The 22,888-nt window shown below is 40.5% G+C and overlaps 1 protein-coding gene and 1 pseudogene across 1 annotated transcript in view; one reads left to right on the top strand and one right to left on the bottom strand.

Moving 5' to 3' along the window:
• The window catches only part of Stk39 (serine/threonine kinase 39), a 262,879-nt gene that overhangs the window by 187,141 nt on the left and 52,850 nt on the right, over nucleotides 1-22,888 (top strand). The window contains exon 15 of the mRNA XM_031370500.1: nucleotides 19,585-19,637. Coding sequence (XP_031226360.1) covers nucleotides 19,585-19,637 — 53 coding nt within the window. The remainder of the gene's footprint in view (nucleotides 1-19,584; nucleotides 19,638-22,888) is intronic.
• On the bottom strand, nucleotides 6,767-7,342 carry LOC116090543 (annotated as a pseudogene).

Genomic DNA, 22,888 nt, shown 5'->3' with positions numbered 1-22,888 from the left:
GAACCTGAGTTTGGATCTCCAGAGCCCATGTGAGAGCCAGGGATGACAGCCCATACCCATAATTCCAGCACTGGAGTGGTGGAGATATGAAGATGCCTGGAGATCACAGGCCACCCATTTTACCCAAATCTTTCAGCTCAGTGTTTCTCAACCTTGGGGTCTCCACCCATTTGGTTTACTTTAAAGCACTGGAAAACAGATGCTTACATTACAGTTCATAACTGTAGCAAAATTACAATTATGAATTGGCAATGAAAATAATTTTATGGTCGCCACAACATGATGAAGTGTACTAAAGGGTAGTACCATTAGGAAGGTTGAGAACCACTTATTATCTAGCTTTAGATTCAGTAAGAGACATTGTCTCAAAACAAATGGAGAGGAATCAAGGAAGATACCTATATCAACCTCTGGCCTCCATGTGTACCCCCTCACGCACTCACACACTTATAAACATATACATATGCCTGAACCCACACAAAAAATATAGATGGCACAGCTTCTTAACTTCCCTGTGTGTTATTTGATATGGGCACAGCACCAAATTATTTTAAAACTAAGGCACTATTTAGATATATTTAATGAAGGGGATACTGGAAGATGCTCCTTTGAAAGTCCAGTTTGATGGGGGGTGTGTGCGCTAAGACATACATTATCCACATGACTTCCATGTGCATAAAGCCTAAGGAACAGTAGGCATAAGGCCTGTGCACTAAGAAGAGAGTTGCCATCACCCTGTTCAATTCAGGGACTACTTTAAAGTGTGTGCTCAACAGCAAAGTGGTGATGTGTCAGCTGTCAACAGCGAAGAACCCTTAGTAGTTGGCAGAGAAGATGGACATATGCATTTGGTTTTGGTCTGATGAGTTAAATCCCTGATAATCTAAGGTTTTCAAAAATGGAAAAGTTTTCTCAGCTGATGAGAAGGTTTATGTTCTTATTTTATTTTATATAGATATATATTGGTTTTTCAAGACTGGGTTTCTCTGTGTAACCCTGGCTGTCCTGGAACTCACTCTGTAGACCAGGCTGTCCTCGAACTCAGAAATCCACCTGCCTCTGCCTCCCAAGTGCTGGGATTAAAGGCGTGCGCCACCACTGCCTGGCAAGGTTTATGTTTTTTAACCTTAGCTCAAATTATTAGTTTTTTAAAAAGTCCTCATTACTCACACAATGAGTCTTTGTAATGAAATTTGATATATCCTTTTTAGACAACATCATCCCCTTTATAAAAGCTATACTTGTTCCATAAAAGAAATTTGCAAAGCATACAAAGGTATAAAGAACACAACTATCCATTGGTCCATTTCTCAGGAATAAATGCAATCAACATTTCTATGTGTTTTCTGCTCTTCCTTTTACATTGGGTATCTTTTAAAATTATTCCAATTACAGCACACAAGCAGTTTGTCCTCTGTTTTTATGCTTAGGATTATGCCATAACAATTTCCAAATGTTATTAGAAATTGTTTCTATAAACAAAATTTTAATAGTTGTATATGAGTATATCTTTCTGTTATTTCACTGCAATTTATTAGACTTCTCATCACTGGAGATCTAATTTGTTTCCAGAATTTTACCATCATAAACAGTGTTCTAAAAGCTGGCTTTATATAGAAAACTGTCAGTTTTCTAATTTATTTCACATGAAAAAATTCATTGATGTGGAATGGAGTCAAGGAATATAACCTTATTAAATATTTTGGAAACATGTTGCCAAATGATTCTGTCAAAAGTGGTGTCAGTTTAGACCCCTGACAATAGTGAAGGAAGGTCTAATAGACTGCATCCTTACCGGCATTATCTATTGCCCATTATCATTTTGTATTTTCTGCTAATTTAATTTGATAGATTAGCCAGGAATCATTGAATTTTATAGCTTGCATTTCTGCTGAGCCAAGTCTTAAAATCCTCAGGTGGACAGAATTGAGGAGCTCATGAAAAGATCTTTGGGTAGTTAATGAGTTTCCAATCCACTAAAATACTTCACTCTATATTTAAAAGTTAAATTTACTTTAGAAATTGTACATGAAACTGCACATACTTGTGAGCAAATTGATGTTTCTATTGTTAAAAGAATTCATGCCATGTCCCCCATGTGATTCTTATCTAAAGAAGACAAGCCTAAAGCTCTTCTTGAAATGAAAATGTTTATTATAAAGCAGAGAAACAAATTAAATTATTCCGGAACACTCTGAATTTATCCTTTAGGACCACAATGTTATAGTATCAACTGTTCATCTCAGCCCCTTTTCTAGCCTCTCCGAGAAGCCTCCTGCCTAGGATGGCCCAACCTCTGCCTTACTCTGCCAGTGGTGACCGGAGCCTCGCTGCAGGGCAGGCATCCTTACTGGCTTGGAGAAGACAGAAGTAGTGTCTGAGAGTCAGTGGAGTTAGGTGAATGACAACCAGCAAGAGATAGCTGGGTCACTCTGAAGAACTCTTCTATTAACATATTTGGTCCTAACCCTGTCTGGTTATTTGACTGATCTTTCTTCCTCCCAAGGAGGAATATGCACATTTCTGGAAGCTCTGTTTGTTCCCTGCTGTTCTCTCATTTCTAGAGCCAAAGTGAAGATATTTTGAATACACAAAGCTTATCTGATGCCTGGAAACAATCAGGGACATACCCCTATGTTCCCAAAGGTGCAAGTTTACATGCTCTGACTCTAATGGAGTCCTGTAGTATAACCTTCTAATGATTAGAAATTACACAGATGAGTGAATGTGGGGAACCTGTTTCGTCTTCCTCTCTAGTTACATTACCTTCCACTCCAGCCAATAGCTCCTTTGACTGGATAAACTCAGTCTCAAGGATTGCAACATAACAATCTGGGCTGATCTGGGATGTTCTGGCAGAAAAGATTGGTTCTTGGCCAACCTGTACTCATCTGTCCCAATGGAGAAAATCTACAAAGTAGCTTTGAAGTTCCTTAGCTACCTTCCCCTCGTTAGGAGTTTAGCAGACTCGACTTTTCCTTACTTTAAGCATTCATTTTTCTGGTTGATACCACACACTCTGAAGGTTCAGAATTGGTGCTTGGCTCAATACTTGCAGTTCTCCTTAAGCAATGTTTATATTTAAGGAGAAGACAGTTAACATAGGAGTGGCAGTGTATGATGGAGTAGACATTTTGTTAGGTCCTACTGTGTAAGATGAGAGCTCTCTTCAGGACAGAAGGCCATGCATGCCACCTAGTGCACGTTAGCTTTCTTTCTAGTTTCAGATTCTGTGATTAGTCAAAAGCCTAGTGAGTAAGCTGCGCATTTCTTCATCCCAGGGTGGTTTCTTTGAAGCCTAGAGCATTTCTGTGTGTCCTGTCTGTATCTAAGCTGAACACATGAGTTTCTAGCTCCTCTTTTTTTTTTTTTTTTCAAGACAGGGTTTCTTTGTGTAGCCCTGGCTATCCTGGAACTCACTCTGTAGACCAGGCTGACCTGGAACTCAGAAATCTGCCTGCCTTTGCCTCCCAAGTGCTGGGATTAAAGGCATGTGCTCCACTGCCCGGCTATCTCCTCCATTTTTAACTCAGTCATTGTTATGACTTCAATCTTAACTTCCTAGAAAGAATTGAACATTTCTACTTAATTAAATGGTTTCTGTTACATTTTGTTGAAGTTTGAAGAATCAGATTCAGTACGTATTTTCACTTGTTAGGCGTTGTATAGGAAGAAACCAAGGAACAACGCAGATACTCTTTGCTTTCAAAAACCACCCATTACCATCTTGTAGGTTTAAATAGTAGTTCTATTATCTTCTTACTATAATTTTTCTGAAATTGAAAGGGACTTATAGAAAAGAAAAATCTTAATTCAGATAATGAAATGAAACTCAATTGCACATTTCATTTTCCGTGGTTTTCGGGATGAATTCAGGGCCTCTTGCATGCTTGGTAAGTGTCCTGCTACCTAGTCAGTTCTACAACCCATGAATCACTCTTTGTGTTGCAAGCATCCTTATTTCCATCTTTTGAGACTCCTCCACTGTAGAAATCTTTTTCCATTTACAGCCAGTCAAAGACATGAGCAGCCACTCTGGACATAGGGAGTTTCAAGGCCAGACTTAATCACAGCCAGCTTTGATACCAGCTCCCGTTCTTTCAAATACACAGCTGCTTGGCAGCCAGGCCCACACTCTAGTTCATAAAAAGCCTTTCAGGTCATTAGAAAATGTTTTATTAATGGGCACATCAACAGGATAAAGGAGGTCAGTATGCTAAAGTGCACATAAAAATGAGAATTGTATTTTTTTTCTCTCCCACTTGGCTCAGCAGGAGCTCCTATTACTGCGCTAAAAAGTTACATAATGAGCAAGGCGCCCGTTGCTCATTTGGTGAGCCAAACAGATTGCTAATGTGGAGGGTACAAAACATGTAAATGTCATCTTTCTACACCCCATGCTATCACCGATAGCCAGGAGTGATTACAGTGACAGACCCATAATAGCAGTGATGAGCCCCAGTTAAAGAGCAGTGCGGGATGGGAACACTCTTCCTTCAGGCCCCTCTGAGTCCAGAGAGGCTGAATGCTGTGTCGGTCAACTAGGTATAGTAGGTGTGGCAGAGTGGGTGCGTGTACTTGCCCATCCAAACCATCTGTAATCAGACACCCCCATTATCATCACGCTGTGAGAACTTACTGTGCTGACTTCCCTGTAAAAATGACAGTGATGAGCTTGGAAAACCAAGCCAGGTTATTAGGACTTCAGGAATATACCTTTTTTTTTTCTCTTTCAACTTCCTTAAGAATCATGCCAAGCCTTTTGAAGAGAGGCTAGGAGAAAGGCTGGCAGAAGAGATGCTGCTGCAGAGAGGCATGCCCTGCGTCCTACGCACCAATCACAGGACTCTGCATGACTGGCCGTCCTGTAGCTCTTTGCACGAGTGGCTTAGCAGCAGAGTTTTAAAAGCACAAATGTGGCACTTCTAAGTTACTATGCATTCCCAAGTGCTGCCAACCAGTCCATGGCTAGTATATCCTAGATTTTTGCCTAGATTGAGCTTACAGTCCCTACTGTTGGCTTTGGGTTCTGCTCTTGTCAGAAATCTGAGTTGTGCAGCAATTTAAGTGATTTTTGACACAGAAAGTTTTTGTTGTTGATGTTAATTTGTTTGGTATTTTTTTTTATTTGTTTATTTCCATGTGGCCACATATATACCTAGGAACATTGTCAAGTGTATTTGCACCTCACATAATACAGTGAGGAAAGGGGTAGGTAATGTTGCACCCATTCAATCAGTTTAATTTTAAAACTATTTATTGATCATTTGCCTAGGTCCCAGGTCCTGCTGCTCACACTGGGGAAGTCATCATGTGACATAAAGGCCACACTGTCCCTGCTCTTAGATTACTTGTATTTATTGAGAAGGCTCATCACTGATTCCTGATGGCCTTATTATCCTTCCATCTTCCTCGTGGACATTCAGCCATTTGCCTTCTCTAATCAAATACTTCTCTTGCTTTAAATTAAAGTTGACAGTGAATCAATGATTATCTCATTTTGTCAGAAACCGAAAGAGAGGAGCTCTGCCGTTACACTAACCACGTGTGGGGTCCATGTGGCTGTGCTATGGAAACCCGTTCCCTGCCAAGTCCTAGGGCACTAGTGTTAGTGCCCTCTTGAAAGCACACAGATGGGAATGGAATTGACTGTAACTGGCCAAATTGTGTATCCAGCTCTGTGGAGTTAGAACTCTTATACATTCTGGCTGCCTGGCCTCTTTTTCCTTGAGTCAGAGGGTCAAGAAATCTAAACTAATTTAAAAAGAAAAAAGTACTAGTGATGAACAGCCTGGATACTCATAGACACACTGTGAATGAAACTGTTGGACAGATCTTCATTAGTGGTCCATGTGTAAGAATACATTACCCCTAGTTCTTGTTCTTGGACTCATCACACAGTTACACACATGAGAGATGCTGCTCAAAATTTTCCAACATGTTTTTAAAAGTCATACATATTATTGCTGTAAAATATAGTATTGGCTATTTTTGTGTTATGCTGATCAAAAAATCAAATCCCTTTGATTTTTTTTAAGCACACAAAATAATTCTGAATTTATTGGAATATGATAATACTGAATTTATTGGAATAAGAAAGTTAATGCAGATTTCTTGTTCCTCTGGCTGGCTAAATTTGAAAGAATTTATTATCCATTCATTTCATATACTCTTGTGGCTTTATTAAAATTCTCTGGGATACATACACTCTTTTTCTTGTTGTTGTTCCTGTTTGGGGGAAGGTCTCATTATGTAGTTCAGGCTGACCTTAAACTCATCATATTTCTTAGTCTCCCTAGTGCTGGAATTATAGGTCTGGCAACTGTGCATGGTAGCTATATTTAATATTTGTGCAGAATTGCCGGGCAATGGTGGCCCATGCCTTTAATCCCAGCACTTGGGAGGAAGAGGCAGGCAGATCTCTGAGTTTGAGGACAGCCTGGTCTACAGAGTAAGTTCCAGGACAGCCAGGGCTATACAGAGAAACCCTGTCTCGAAAAACCAAAAAACCAAAATAAAAAAATTTGTGCAGAATCACCTCTCCTTGCTTCTGGATGGAGGAAGTTTAGGAATTCAGCTGAGGACATTGTCCAGGTTTTCATCAGACATGTAGGGTACCCATTGGAAATTTAGATTTTTTTTTCATACAAAAACAATCAACGTGTATTTACTTAATATACTTTGTAAGGGTTCAAGCAGACTTAATTTTAAAAACAAATAAACAAAATACAACACAGCTTAGAAATCAAGAGAAAGGACAGACAGTCTAAGAAAAAAGACAACACAAAAGAGAGGCGGACAGCTTGCATGAGGGCTCTTGGCTGGAGACCTGCTTTGAATAGGATTCTTGCAGGTACTTCTTAAATGCTGTGGGGTTTTTCCAGAGCTCCGCAGCATGTAAAGGGCTATCAATGTTAGGTTCTCCTAGCAGGCTCTGGATAGAGAGCAAGATGGTCCTGACATCATACAGTGCAGACCACTTATCCTTGAGGATGTCCAGGCAGATGTTGCCCTGGGTGTCCATGTTGGGGTGGTAGCACGGCGTGAGGAACTTCACTGTGGGCGCGTTTTAAGGGTAGCCACTGGGGAACTCTAGGGAGAATTTATACCTCAGGTCTTCATATACAGTGCCCGCTGCTCTGTGGATGGTCCCTACCCATTTGAACAGGTTGTCCGATTCAGGGAAGGCGGAAATTCCCTTGTCACCAGACATCATAAGGGTCATCAGCTCCTGCTGTAGCCGCTTGCCCACAGGGCCCTGGGCAGCGTCCCCCGCAGGGCTCGACTCCTTTCCAAATGCTGCAATGCTGGCAGCAGCTGGGTCGCGGTTTTGCGAGGCCATCCCAGAGATGACAGGAGTGTGGAGACGAAAGGGCAACTCGATATTTTTCAATATATGTCCCTTAGGTTTTGGTAAGCTGTCTGCAAAAAGTTCGTAATGCCCTCGCTCAAGAGTCATCTACACTGGACTGCAAATGCATTTCCTTATAAGCACTACCTTGAAATACATCGGTGGGGAAAATACCCTCACAGTTTCCTAGAAGCACACACAGAAGGCTGCCTGTTTCCCACGGATGTTTCACCTATATGAAACACCTGTGGTCAGTACTTAGGCAGTCAGGACCACTTCAGATACCCATCCGTCAGGGACCACAGTCCTGCAATGTCTCCATGCAGCCCTTGATAAATACGCTGCTGGTGCCCCAGGAAGAGAGGTCAGGACAAGCTGTCCTTTCCTCTGCTTCCTCTGTGAAGGTAAATCATCAGGAAACAGTGCACCTTGGCTATATTATTTCAGCTTCTAGCAGAAACGCCATCACTCAAGTCAGATTTAATATCGTGCCTGCAGCATGTGAAAGGAAAAATGTGCATCTTTTGCACCATGTAGTTGAAGACATTTATATGAAAAAGAGTTTCTGTCTCTTGCAGAATAGAGTTGAAGACATTGTTAGGTGACCCTTATGAAAGAGATTCCATAAAATTTCTCTCCTTGAAATTAAAGTTAAGGGAAAAAATTCCACCTTGCATGTTTCTATGTTGGAAAAGTAATAACTGTATAGGTCTCCCTTTGCTTGTCTTAGCAGCAAGCCTTCCCTACTCACCAGGAGCACCCAGCACCTTACATAGATAGTAATAACACTTTCTTCCCTTTGTCTCATTTCTGCTTTCTTAATTAATTAATCAGTTTATTTATTTAGTTGCTGTTCTATAGCTCAGACTCACAGCCTTGTACCATTGTAGGCAGATCCTTCTACCGCTGATCCCTGCCCTCTGCCTCTATATGTTTAACAGCTAAATGTTCATTATGCATTGTTTACTTTTGAAATGAGTAACATTGATTTTATAAGAATTGACTATATAGTAGACAAAGAAAATGATACTTGTGATAACTAGAGTTGGTAACTGTTCATGCTTTAAATAAGTAAAATTAAAAAAAAATATATGTTCCTTCTGGAATCCTCCACTGCTGAATCAGCTCCCGTCTCTTTAGTGCACCTCACCAGTCTGCATAATTATACTTACTACAATACAATGTGTCTCAGTTCCAAGAGGAACAGTTAACTTTGCCTCAGAGGTATCTACATTTTTGTTATGAAGGACTTAAGTTGTTGGCTTGGAAACCTAATGCATTGGAGAGAGGTGTCTCCAGCCAAGCAGTGATGACTGATTTGTCTGAATTCAGTGGAATGTGTCTTATACCATTAGGCACAACAGATGTTGATACGGGCTACTCTCTGCTGCCCTCAGCTGACATCCGGAAGGGTGTATACAGAGCTTCTGGCCTAGTATATTCACTAAGTATTCTTCCTACAGTAAAACCAGGTTTACTCTTTGACCGGACTATGGTTTTTTTTCTGCCAGCTGAACAGCAGTCAGCTTGCATGAATCACTTTTTTCCCCCATTTATGATCCCAGATAGAAATAAGTTCAGTGCACATATTCACATGCTGAAAGGACTACTTACCACAGTGAAAATAGAACTTCATAATCTTGACAGGAAGAAGTATTTACACAATAATCTAGTCTCTTGTGATTTATCACAGCTGGGACATAATTCAATTGATTTTGTGGTGTGTAGGTGAAATGTTATTAAATTTTTATGTATCCTACTATGAAGTAAACAGAGAAGAGTGTTACCACTTTGAAATTCAGGATGGTAGGCAAACAAGTACTTGTTTTACTTCGCTCTGTGTCTTTCTCTATAGTGAATTCTTTTTTGTAATTTCAGAAAGTAAGAAGAGAAAGCAGAGCTGAGATTGAAGGTGGGAGGGAAGAAGTGGCTGTACTCTCAGTCTTGTATGCCCAGGACAATAAAAAGAGCACTAGAGGCTCAGATTACCTCTGCATGAGACACCCTTTCGTAGGGGATCAGTTGTGCAGGTGACTGTTGCTATATCCCAGCACTGCAAGGCCTATCTATAGTTTCTACATATGCATCTCTCCTGTGGCCATTAGCCATGGCAAATCAAACAGCCAGGACTGTGGGCTGTTGATCTATAGCTTAAAGACAATTAGTACTTAAGAGCCAAGTCTTTATGAATGCATCAAGAAACTGTTCTGAAAAATACTGTGTGCAGTTTGATGGAGGAGTGTGTGTGTAGTTTAGTTGTGTTACATGGTTTGTCTGTCTCTGTGTGTGCTCTGTGTATGTGTATGCATGTAGAGTTTGTATATGTATTGTGTTTGAATGTGTGTATACAGCGTGTATTGTGTGGTGTATATGTATGTAGAGTGTGTATGTGTGTTGTGTGTATGTATACAGTGTGTATGTCTTGTGTGTGTATGTAAAGTGTACATGTGTGGTGTGTGTGTTGTTTGTATATAAGTATGCAGAATCTGTATATGTGGTGTCTGTATGTAGAGTATGTGTATGGTGTGTATGTAGAGTATGTATGTGTGGTATGTGTATATATATTTATGTATGTAGACTGTGTATGTGGTGTCTGTATGTGTGCTGTGTGTGTATGTGATATGAATGAGTGAGTGTTTATGTGAGAGGTGTGTGTGTGTATATGTGAATGTAGAGTGTGTATGTGGTGTGTGTAAGTGTATGTGCATATACCAGATATTTTGTTGTTATTAAATGGGTCATTGTGAATGTCTGATCTCTTTTATATTGGCTTAGATGACTCTGAATGGATCAATGTACCCAAAATTTTTGAATACAACCAACCTGTATTTTCTAAGCCAAAGTCATATTTATGACCTTTATAAAGGAGATATAATCTTAAGTTATTTTTACTATAGGAAATCTCACTAGTTTTTTTTTTTTAAGACTGTTTTATGACAAGTTAAGGCAAAGGCAAGGTTGGACAGGGATGGCAGGAGACGCAGGTATGATTCTCACATTCCTGTAGTGTATACCTCCTGGTACATGGGGTCTGTATGTATGGAAGGCATCTGAACTCTAACAGACCTTAGAGACAGTACTGAGAGGTCAGCAAGAGTCCTCAAAGTTATATCTGTCCCAGTGTCTCTCTCACTGCCTGCAATAATTCTGGTGCAGTGTCTCACTGCCTGTAACACTTCTTTACTGTGTGTGGGGTGCACTTGAAGAAAGAGTCTCTATTAGAGATTGCAGCTCTCAGTGAGCCCCGTGTGCACTTCAAGAACCAACCATGAATAGAGGGCAGTGGTCTAGAAGCCTCAGCTCCCAGGTCTGAGTGTCATTTCCGCATTAATAGCTCCCAACACGGGCCTGACACCTAGTAGGTGATCAATAAGGATTTATGGAGTGTTGAGTGAATTAACCAGCTGTGTAATCTTAGGCAAGCCACTTAATCCCCGTGCTTCAGTTGCTTCACCAGAGGGAAGAGGGGAATGGATTATGTGACCTCTAGGGCCCCTTTTGGTTGTAAAATTATATGATTCTGTGATTGAGCCTCTACCTGAGAGGAAGATGAATTTGGCAGGTGTTTGAAAGATGAATTTCTGTGAGAGTCAGGACGGGACTGTCCTCAGAATATATGGCATTGCTCCTCTAAACAGTTTTCTACCACTGGTTGGCATATATACATATATATTTACATATATAGTATGTATATACATATGTGTATATATACATGTATGAGCATATATGAATGCATACATGTATTTATTATATGTACATATATATGTACATGTATATATGGGTCTATATAGACACATATATGCATATATACTAGTGTTTATTCTGTGTGTGTAGTACACTCAGAGTGCACAGAGAGAGGTCAGAGAACAACGTGTAGGAGTCAAGTCTCTCTCTTTCCACCCCGTTGGTTCTGAGCATTGAACTTGTCATCAGGCTTGGTGACAGTTGCCTTCACTGCTAAGCCATCTTATTGGTCCCCTTATTGGACCCCTTATTGGGTCTTCTTTCAGATGCTAGCTGTCATCATCTGAGTTGCTTATAAACTCTTCGAGGACTGGAGTCATGACTTTTCCCCATGTGTCTGTGTTGGTGAGAATAGATGAGCCGTGATGATTCCTCACAGCTGTGCCGGGAGTTCTCAGAGCCTTGCCACAGAGCTTCTTTAATCTTGATGGAAGCATTACTTCCCCCCTACTGCAGAAGAGGCCGAGTAATAGAATGGATACTGAACATGGCTACTAATCACTGCTCTGTCGGGCTCTGCTTGGGCAGCTCTGGGTTCTAAAGGCTCCCGGAAATTTAGTCAAGACTGAAGCAGAGAAGCCAAAACATAAGAAGAGACATTGATTCCGAGCCACGTGGGCGGCAGCATGGGGGCGGCTCTCCTCCAGGTTCTTGCTGCTGGCCTATGTTGTAAGCTCCTTCAGCTTCTCCTAATTTTTCATTTTTCATTTCTTATTAACTGTAACTGTTTGCATCCTGGACAACATCTGCCTGCAAGGAGCATACCCTAAACACCCTTTGACTGCCCTTTTCGCTCTCTATAAACCTTCAGCTCATACAATAGAAACCGATAGCTGTGCTGTATGAAGCACCCGATGTCCATTAAATCAGTTGTTCTAATTTGTGTCTGGTGACACCGTGTGGCAGTGAGATGGTGGAGGAGTGGAGGCCTGGTGTAATCTAAGGGGATAGTACCCGCATGCCTTGGTTGTCTGCCTCGGAGCAGAGGAAGATACATGCATTGGGAGGAAGAGTGATGCTTTGCATCTGGAATGTACTGAGATTTGGTGTCTGTTGGTTCTTCTGTGGAAAGATACCATGTAAGCAATTGGGTAATGGATTTATAGCTCTGGGGAAGTTGCTGGGATTGAGTAATAGATTTGAAATTAATCATTCAAGGAGAGAATAAGAAGAGATGGGACTTGAGCCACTGAGGGGACAGGAAGCTAGGAGTGTTTGGAATAGATAGAGAAGGCAGTTAGGGAACAGGGGAAGGACAGAAGGTGCTGTCCCAGAAGCTTGGGGGCATTTTTCTAAAATCTTGACTGATTTCATTCATTCATTCATTCATTCATTCAACAAATATTTGTATACCCTTAGGCACTATGGTAAATACCAAAAGAACCCTAAACACTAAGGAAATAATCACATAACTGCCTTTGTGCAAAATGTAGCACAGAAGTGAAGAGTCAGCAAGGAAGAAGTGGGCTCATCCATATCCGACCACCTCCATTTCCTTCCCTGGTAACGCAAAGCAGGATGGGAATGATCAGGCATGGGGTGTCCAAGCAGGACAGCAGAGGTTTTTCTGAAAGGGCGGTTGCTGGGTCTACCACAGTGCTGTGTTGCCCAGGATTTCACACACTGAGGAGAGACAGAAGATGAGCAGGGGAAGCAGGTGACCCAAGAATGGGAAGATCAGCAGGAGTTAGGAATGGGAGGCTTGCTAATCTGTTGTTGTTATTGCTGGTGTGATAGTCTATATTGGTGGTAGGGGCATGACAGCAGGTGGCCAAATCTGAAGGTTGAGACAACACCTTTTCAACCACAAACATGAAGCAGAGAGACCAAGCTGGAAGGAGTGAAGTCTATACAATATCAAAGGCAACTCCCAGTAACATTTTGCCACCATCTAGGCTCCACCTCCTAAAACCACAACATCCTTCCCAAACAGTGCCACCATCCAGGGAACTAGTGACTCAGGTATGGAGCCTGTGGGGGGACAGGATTCCTCATTCAGACCACCACAGGAGCCTAAGGCGTAATAAGGACTTTGAAGTTTGTCTGAGAATGACCGATCAACTCTCCTCAATCCTCAATCCCCATCTCCTAACACCGATGTTCTGTTGAACAACTCTCCATATACAAGCTTGTTGAGGGACCTGTTCAGGCCACAGAAGCTAGAAATTTCCTTTCCCTTCTCACAGCTGAGAAACTAGGTCATAGAAATCGGAAGAAATAGTTTGTAGGTTTGAATCTGGACTTATCTGTCTTCTCAGCTCACATTGTCACATTCTCCTGTAGTAGCTTCTTCCTAGAGAAAAAGAGAAAAGGCCAGCTCCAAAGGAGCTGTAGTCCACGTCTTCACCTCAGGCCATGAAGGCAGTTGCATATCAGGGCGATGCAAGGCTAGCAGCAAGCTGAACTGAAGATGAGCCTCTAGTTGATCAGTGACAAGGTTCTCTTCCTCCCCACAAAGGCGACTTTCTAGGACTTGTGTGCATAGCTTTCTTTTCCTTTGGAATTTTAGGCAAAAGTAAGGGAAAAAACTAGCAGTTTTTTCCTTATGGACATTCAGCTGCTTAGAGGGAGGGACAACATCTGTGACCCCAGAGCAGCTAAATGTCACTGTAGTCAGACTATATTGATGCTAGGTGCTTTTTACAAATGCCCTTTGGCAATTTGAACTTGTCCATCTCTTAATAACATCAGGATCTTGGCATTTGTAAGCCCCCATAGTACTGTCAGCACTGGCTAAGAGGCCTTAGCCTGAGGCTGGAGAATTCTGGTGGTCCTGAGCTTACACTTTGGTTTTGGGACTCTCCAGGAATAGTGACTGTCATATAGCCCTAATGTGATACATTATTAGGAGGCCAGGTGAATACTGCATGCTGTGAAATCTCTCTGTAGCTTTCCAGTCTTACTGTTCCTAGCCCAACAGGAATGTACCTGCCTTCCTGTGTGTTCCTTGCTACCACAGCTGTCTTCTTGGGGTGTTCACTGTGTCACTTGAAGATGAATTGATAGCACAAGAACTTAATACATCCCAACCTAGACTGTGAACACAGTTTGGGCACAAAAGAAAACCAAACCAACAAAACAATACCACTGTGCCCCAAATCACACACTAGCCATTGTTGAATGACAGGTACTGAATGCTTGAAACCACTTAAAATTTTCAAGATTGTATTTTCCTTTTGATTAAATTTCTTTGGACTTATCTTTCTTTCCCATGACTAATTTTTCCAATGTTCAGACCTGTGAGTCAGTGCATTATTTATGACTTTTTTTTGTAGATTCTTAAAAATAACATCAAAGTCTTAGCATTTCAGAAAACTTTGTGCTCTTCTGCTTCCCACGGTTTGTGTGTTAATATCAAGAGATATTATATATTACACTCAGCCTCACTAGCGAGTGTTCATAGACTTCATTGAACTCAATGCCTCGAATCAACACTTGAAAGTTATGCATCAACAGTTGAAACTTTGGGGTTTGTATATGATGTCAAATTCCACGTGTCTCTAGAAAGTTTGAACTACAGTCAATCCAAATTCTTGTCTGTCTGTCACTTAGTGGTGCGGACTGGTTGTGTCCCTTCCATGGGAAATCACCTTTCCCCTGCCGGCTCCCCATATCACCTGGGTTCTATAGTACATACCCTACATTATTCTTTGAAAGTTGTGGTAACAGTGCTTACAAATTGCCAGTGACCATGGAAATTGGTACAAGTGAGACGAAGAGGAATTTGGCAGTACCCATCTAATTGCCCATGTAACCAAGCAGCTGACCATTAGAAACTTACTCTTATGCTTTTGGTTTTTGTAGAATGAGATAAGAACAGGCTTACTTATTGACTCATTGGAATTGTGAAAGATTGGAAGCAGTCTCTTCACAGGACAGAAAGAGCTTCCAAAAGGATAGAGCAATAGAGTGGGAAAGTGTTGTTATATGGAAAAGAATGGGAGCTTAAATTTGGAAATTTCATGATGCATTAACTTAAAACTGAGGCACAGCAGGCTGCCACTGGATTTGCAACTGGATTAAAACAAATGTGAAAGCTTGCAATGAAGTGATATTTAGAAATTTAAGATACACTATTAAGTTAAAACTAAAGCACAGAATAGTGGATATCATAATCTGCCACAGGGGAGGGTATGGGGAAGGAGAGAGGGAGGGAGGGAAGGAGAGAGAGGGGAGGGGAGACTAAAATAGGAGAAAATGACACAAAGCCTAAAATGCCTATTGTCTGTGGGAGCTGACTAGGTCTTCAAGTGAGGGGAGCCAGTGAGAGGTCAAACAGTTGCAGGATGTGCAGTCATATAGTATGATCACATTTCTCATTTATAAGAATAAATTTCAGTCGGGCGGTGGTGGCCCACACCTTTAATCCCAGCATTTGGGAGGCAGAGGCAGAGGCAGGTGGATTTCTGAGTTTGAGGCCAGCCTGGTCTACAGAGTGAGTTCCAGGACAGCCAAGGCTACACAGAGAAACCCTGTCTCGAAAAACCAAAAAAAAAAAAAAAAAAAAAAAAAAAAAAAAAAGAATAAATTTCATGTAAAATGCTTCGCCGTTTGCATTCTGAGAAGGAGTATGCCCGCAACAAGCAGTAAGAAGTTCAGCTTTGCCAAATTTAATAGCTTTTATTTTAGGATTAAGGAAGGTTTGTTTGTTTGTTTGTTTGTTTGTTTATTTAAATAAGAGTCAGCAGCCTGGGTGCCTGGGCCTAGAAACTATTTCCCCTTTAAAGCTGCACAGGCTGTTTTTGGCCTTAAACTATCCCTCTCTTCCACTTTCCCGAAATCTAGAGTATCCTGTGCCATATCAATTAAAGTGAATGTACTTTCAATTAAAGGTGTAAGTATGAGTCTGAAAAGATTAATTCTTTATAAAAGGATGACCTTCAGTAGTTAGATCCAATTAGGCGTTTTTCCAAGTGTATATCATGTTGATGGGACAAGTCCACTACTTAAAATCAATCACAGTGATCTTTTCAAAGGTGGGACTGAGGTTCGCAGTCATAAAGAGTGACTTGCGGAGGCCAGCTCCTCAGCCGACATCTGTGGGATTCTGAAGGTTGGCTACTGCTTTTGTGATATTAATATTCTAAGAAATTAGGATGTTCATGAGGATATTCTGGGTGCAGCTCACGCATACACTTCTTTTACCATGGCCTAAGTAGAGAAAACTAATTTAGGCAAGAGCAGTTAGATGAAAGAGGAGCAAGACACCGATTAATATTCAACTAAGTGCCTTTAGTTTTCTCTCCTTGAGCCATTTCATTATTAAATAGAGTATGAGTCCTTCCTCTCTTAGTGATCCTTTTCTCTTACTAGATCACTGTGGTTTTAATTTAATGTTTGTTTATATATACAATGCACAACCAAACCTATTAATGAGGTTTTTGATAATTATTCGGTAGCAACATGCAAAATCTTGGAAGATGTTGCTTTTTCTTAAAAGTGAAATGACATGAGTATTTCTGTGCATATGAGGTATTTCTAGGACAGAACTGTTTGTCGTCACTCTACCAAACATTAAAATTAGAAACAAGGGGAGGCTAGAGAGATGGTTCAGCGGTTAAGGGCACTGACTGCTCTTCTGAAGGTCATGAGTTCAAATCCCAGTAACCACATGGTAGCTCACAACCATCCGTAATGAGAACTGACGCCCTCTTCTGGTGCGTCAGGAGACAGCTACAGTGTACTTAGATATAATAATAAATAAATCTTTTTTAAAAAGTTAGAAACAAGGGAGACAATGAATGTAATTATGTAAAATGGGGAGGGGTAGTGGGCATTGGGAAGCAGAATAAACAAGCAGAGATATTATTTTTGATATCTGACTATTTTGCGTAGTTGACTATTGGAATCAAATGGAGAAATGTATAGCTACCATTAACACAAAAATCTGAAGTATTCAATTCTCCTATATAATATTTTTCATATAACATATAAACTATGTTGGAAGCAACATGCTATAAATGATCTGTGGATTTCTTTCACTAATACAGTATGAAGAGACACACACATATCCTGACTCTATTTAGGGGATACTTTTCCTTGTTGTAAGCCTACCTGCTCTCACATTCTTTCTACATTCCTGCTCCACCCAACTTCATGTTTGTTCCCTGCCTCTCTCCAACACTCACAAAACAAAAGAAAATGTAAGGAAACAAAATGAATAAGAGAAGAATAACAGGGCAGAAATCTCACATGATGTCCATTTTGTGTTGGCAACTACTGCTGGGCATGGGGCCTGCTCTGGCATGTGGTTGACAGACCCAGTGTCACTTCAACAGAGAAAACTAATTTTCCCCTTCCCCAGCACTTCCCAATTTTAAATAGCTTCCGTGTTAAGGGTGGGGCGCCGTGTTCACGTCTCCTCCTCCTTCCTGGGGTTTTGCCTATCTTGAGACTGCAGGTTTCATGCATGCTGTCACCGTCTCTGTGAATCCATACATTTATCAGTCAGGTTAGAAGACATATTTCTCTCCAGTTATTCACCATTTCTGACTCAAAAAGATGTAACCCATTTGCAGAACTGGAGTTTTTCCTTTTTGACATAAGATGTCTAGTTGGGTCATTGCCTCCCCTTTATATGGTGAACCCATTTACATGCCTTTATGTATGTATGTACTTTAGGAGGCTTCTACAGTAGAGGGTTCCCACACACCCTTTCAAAAGGCCTGTAGAGTTAGTTGTTTCTCCCCATAGTCCCTCCTTTATCCTTACTTCCAGCTTGCTCCCCATTTCCTCCTCCTATTCTGCTTTGCCACTTTTCTTTTTTATAAGACAGTAGGCTACTTCTAGGGGATACTTTTCATACACTGCAAATGCTGTGTAAGTGGTTGTTACATTGTTAAAAAAAAAAATGTTGAGTACAGGCTTACTTTTCACCTTGGACATTTTTGACCTGTAGTTGGTTGACTCTGAGGATGCAGAGCCTATAGATACAGAGGAGAATCCTGGGAGTTCGCAGGCTCTCTCCAGAATGGATGAGAACAGAACCGTTCATAATATTAAGAAATCAATTACTTCCTCACTCATTCCATTATATATATATTATCAGTGGATTTTTTCCTTATAGAACGTGCTGTATTTCAACAGATGAACTCTAAATATTCAGCCATGTGAAATGATTTCAATCTGCTTGTGCATTTATTTTTCTTTTGTGAGGGAGAACTACTTTTATTTTCTCATTGGAGATCAAAACCAAATTCACACACATATTAGACAAATGCTCTATTTTAGAGATAAACCCTCAATCAGGAAGTACTCATTTATAAAATATTTGAATTTAAAATTAGGAAAGTTAATTGGTTTTCTTTCAAGTAAATTGATGAACATGGACATTTTTTTTTTTTTTTTTTTGGTTTTTTGAGACAGGGTTTCTCTCTATAGCCCTGGCTGTCCTGGAACTCACTTTGTAGACCAGGCTGGCCTCGAACTCGGAGATCCACCTGCCTCTGCCTCCCAAGTGCTGGGATTAAAGGCGTGCGCCACCACCGCCCGGCTAAAAACATGGACATTTTTATTGGCTCTGAATTCTTAAACAATAAACCAGTTCTAAAATATAGTTTCTGACACTCCACTGTTATCTCCAATTTGTTTTATGGTATAGATAGATAGATAGATAGATAGATAGATAGATAGATAGATAGATAGGTAGATAGATATTTTAGGGGGAGGATCCACACTCTCCAGTAGTGAGAGTTCCACATAGTGTTACTGGAAGCATAGTTGTAAGACCTCAGCCCTTAGAGGGTTAGTGGCAAAGTCCAGATGGTGAAACCTGAGGGCAGATGTAGATTTGTAGATTCAGAAACATCTGGCCTTGAGTTCTTATCTTCTTCCTTTGCCCCTTGTCCCTTGTGGATTGATATTAAATGTGGCTTAGCTTTTCCTAGGCAGTGAGAAGGGCTTTCTCTAAGTGGATACTGGGTCCTTTCCACTTTCCTGGCCTCCTTATGCTTAGTGTGATATGAGTTGATAGGCCAAAAGAATGGGGTTGGTAGTAGGCTAAAGGGTCCAGAAACACATCAGCAGAAGATATCACACACATGATTTGATAGATGATACTTGTCTTGAACTCATTGCAGAGTCTGCTGCTCCAGATGCTTTGCTTTAAAATTTGGTGACTAAACTGCTACTGTTCAGGGGAATATGAAAACTGTACAAGACACCACTTAAACGATATGCTTCTAAAGATGTGTATTCTTAAATTAGATTTAAGCTTATTGAGTTAGTATGGCTTTTATAAAATGAACATTTTGTTTTGGGAATTTTGTGTTATCAGCATGTTCATGTGAAATAAATGTCATCAAATATATCTATCTATTCAGTTATTGTTATCATAACTGTATCTTCCACTTGAGAAGATATTCGGAGGAAACCTAAAACTGTAAAATACTGCCTCCATGTTAGTGGTGTCTTATAAAAATTGAGAGTAATTTGGTTTGATTAAACTCTGCCTCATTAGATTTTAATGTGCTTTATGTTATGTGTTTCAGAAACTCCAGAAAGGAACTTAATGACATACGATTTGAGTTTACTCCAGGAAGAGGCAAGTTTTAATTGAAATTATTATTTTGGTGGAACAAGAAACAAATGAGAAATTGATTACAAGTGTATGGTTGTAATTTGCTATTCAAAAATGTTTTGTCTACAAACAAACAAAGAGAGAAAGAACTTGTTAATTGTATGGATTCTAAACCACTACTCACTGTATGAATACCAGAAGCACATGTGGTGTGGTATGCACATACACATGTAAATTAGATATATTAGCTTAACCATGAAAATATACATGGGCTGGTAATGCAGCTTTTAATAGAAATGGCAGTGAGTCTTACCTGGCAAGGTAACAGACTCTGCCTTCCATGTAATTTGAATATCTCAAGTGTGTTACTTCAACTGCATGATGACTGGACTGCTTGTTTGTACAGCTCCTGAATGCCAGAATACAAGGCCATGTATTATTTTCATTTTTTATCATTTTTTGCAATAGGCATAGAGCCTGGACATGCAGAAGAACACCAAAAACCTTGGTTAATAGATATGTAACATAAGGAAAAATATAGGTTACATTATTTACTGTATATTCTCAATAGTCCAGAGAAGTAAAAATTTGATGCTAATACATGCTATGTTTGTAGCTCCTTTTCCTGGCCTGTAGTTTCTCCTTTTTACATACATGTAAAGAGTCTCCTCAAAGTCTATCTATCCTGAATATCTTTGTAAAGTACAGTGGTCTCATGCATTCTGATAGTGTCCATAAGTTCATAGCTCTATGTTTGTTTTATGTATTAGAGCTCTACATAAATTTCGACTCCAGAAGGTGGAGTTGTTAAACCTTCAAATGCCCAAAGAACAAGGACTTAACTTGGCTTGAGAGCTAGTCAGACAGTAAACTGCCCCAGCCTCCTTCCTGTTCTCACCTGTGAGAAGACACTGGCTCAGCTGCCTGGAGGAGCCAGAGTGAATGACAGGCACTTCAAGAATTGGTGTGTTCTGTCTATATATCTATATACATTCACGAGAAGTTGTTTTTTAAGTACTGTCAATCAAATAAATTACGTCCTAGGCCTTAAATGTTTGTGGTCCCAGATTTACTCCAGCCTGATTGTGAGTCCTCTGTAAAAGCAAAGATTAGATGATTCCCTAAATATTTGAATTAGATAAAAATATGAAGTATCTTCTACAAAGTAAATGCCATGGGCCCTAATGAGCCAGCTAACTGGGTTTTCTTTTCAAGTGTGTCCATCTTTAATAAGTTTAGGTTGGCCTGTGAGGTTGTACAGCAGCAGTCACAGTTATCAAAAGGCCATGCATTTTGTCATAATATAAGCATATTGACGGGCAATGCTGTGAATAAGATCTGCTAATTATATAATAGATGTTTCAAGTACAAGAAGGAGCATATTCTTATGGTGAGGTTGCTTCTTTTCATCCAGTTGTTTAAAATTGACTACAGCAATGAAAATCAATTTTAATTTTAAGAACCTACAAAGGAATGGATTTCCATCTTGAGGATTTGCGTGGGCAAGCTGGTGCCATCATCACTGGTCCATTTGCACGGCCTGTGGCAGCCTCATTTGCCAGAGATTGATGAATAGCCTCTACTGTTGTTGCCAGGTAGAAACCATAGCAGTGACTTGTCTGGTAATTGTCCTTTACTGGAAATCGAGCGTAGGCTTGTTAGTACTGGTCGCCCTGTCTGTGTGCTTCCTGCTCTTCATGCACTGTCTGATACACGCGTGCATATACACTTTATGTGTATTTATGTTATCTATAAACAGGCATAGTTGTGTATGGCATAAGACAGGATGGGCACACAGACTGGTCTCTGTTGTCTTTTGAAGCCACACTCTTTTAACTACTAGGTTGTTGTATACTCTGGAACACTGATGCTAAGATATTATGTTGTTTACCTGTTTAGCATCAATGTAGAGCAAAATTAAATTTCTAGAAAACTTAAAATAATCATTTCCTATTGCTGGCCTAAACTATTGCAGATGTCTTTACTTACATGTGTAGAAAAATGACCTCTGAATGCCATACACAGAAAGAGTAGTTCCTGCCTTGTCCAGCTAGTGTTATCCATTTGCCACTTTGGTATGATTCATCTGATGCCCAAGAGACCTGAAAATAGGACATGCTATCCCATTTAATCACCTGGGAGTGGCTAACACTCTGGCACTGGTTTAAGTGCCAGCCCTTGGTGTAGCTGTGCTTGACATGTCCCTTTTCAGCTGCATTCTGAGAGTGTAACTGCTTGCTAAAATGTAAGATTCAGATCTTGCAGCTGCTAGCTAGTCACTTGAGGCATAAATGACTTCCTGCTACAAGCCTGTTGCTCAGGACCTTCATTAAAAGGGCTTCTTGTCCTGGAGATCTGGTCGATCTCCAGGAAGACAGAGATTCTGAGTGCCAGCAACTTCAGAAAGATAGTCACTCTTGGAACATAATCATTTAGTGCTCTATCCTCTAGTCTTCTCATGTGGGATCTTTCCATGAGAGACCTTTATAAACCTTATTTTTAACCTTTGACAAAAGGAGAAGGCACAGACAAGTTTACCTTATGTGGCATTCACTGTTTAGTAAACTTTCTATGTAATCTCTGCCATCCATTTCCGTTTGTTGCATCCCATTATGAGATGGGAGAAAACCACGACTCTCAGAAGCATCAAGTATATACATTGAGTTTTTGTCATTTCTGGGGCCAAGCAGTGCACAACGGTGTTCGACGAGTGTGGGATGTCCTTTGGTGTGGCTGTGTCATCACCCCTACCACTGATTGTATTCTTAGAGTCAGCCCAGGTAAAATACTTTAAATTCCCCAAACTGTGACAAGCAGGTCTCATGTATGTATGTGTATGCATATAGCATGCGCACACAGTGTATATGTACACACACCTGTACTACTCTAAGCTCATTTACATAGTCGCCACAGCTGGTTGATGCTGAGTGTAGATGTCTGCAGTTCTGCTGTGGTGTTTGATTGATGCAGCAGCTCTGTGGTTGGGTGTTCCTTGATTTTGGGAAACACTTATCCTGCTGTTTGTAGTGCTACTAGGTGACCGTTAGGACATCCGAAAGCTGCAGAGACCAAACCATCTCCTACATTATAACACAGGGTTCTGTAATAGTTCTTTTGAGCATGTTTCAATATGCTTCTCCTTGAAAAGTCTTTAGATAGAAGTTAGCAGTGTTACCATGCTCATTCATAACCTCTCAAGTAATCTTGGCTGTACTCACTCACTCACGTGCTACAAGCCTGTTCCATCCCATCTTTATGAGATTGCCAACTCCTGT

This window comes from Mastomys coucha, unplaced genomic scaffold (assembly GCF_008632895.1).
Source record: "Mastomys coucha isolate ucsf_1 unplaced genomic scaffold, UCSF_Mcou_1 pScaffold15, whole genome shotgun sequence".
NCBI classification, from domain to species: Eukaryota; Metazoa; Chordata; class Mammalia; order Rodentia; family Muridae; genus Mastomys; species Mastomys coucha.
This window is presented reverse-complemented; position numbering and strand designations above follow the sequence as displayed.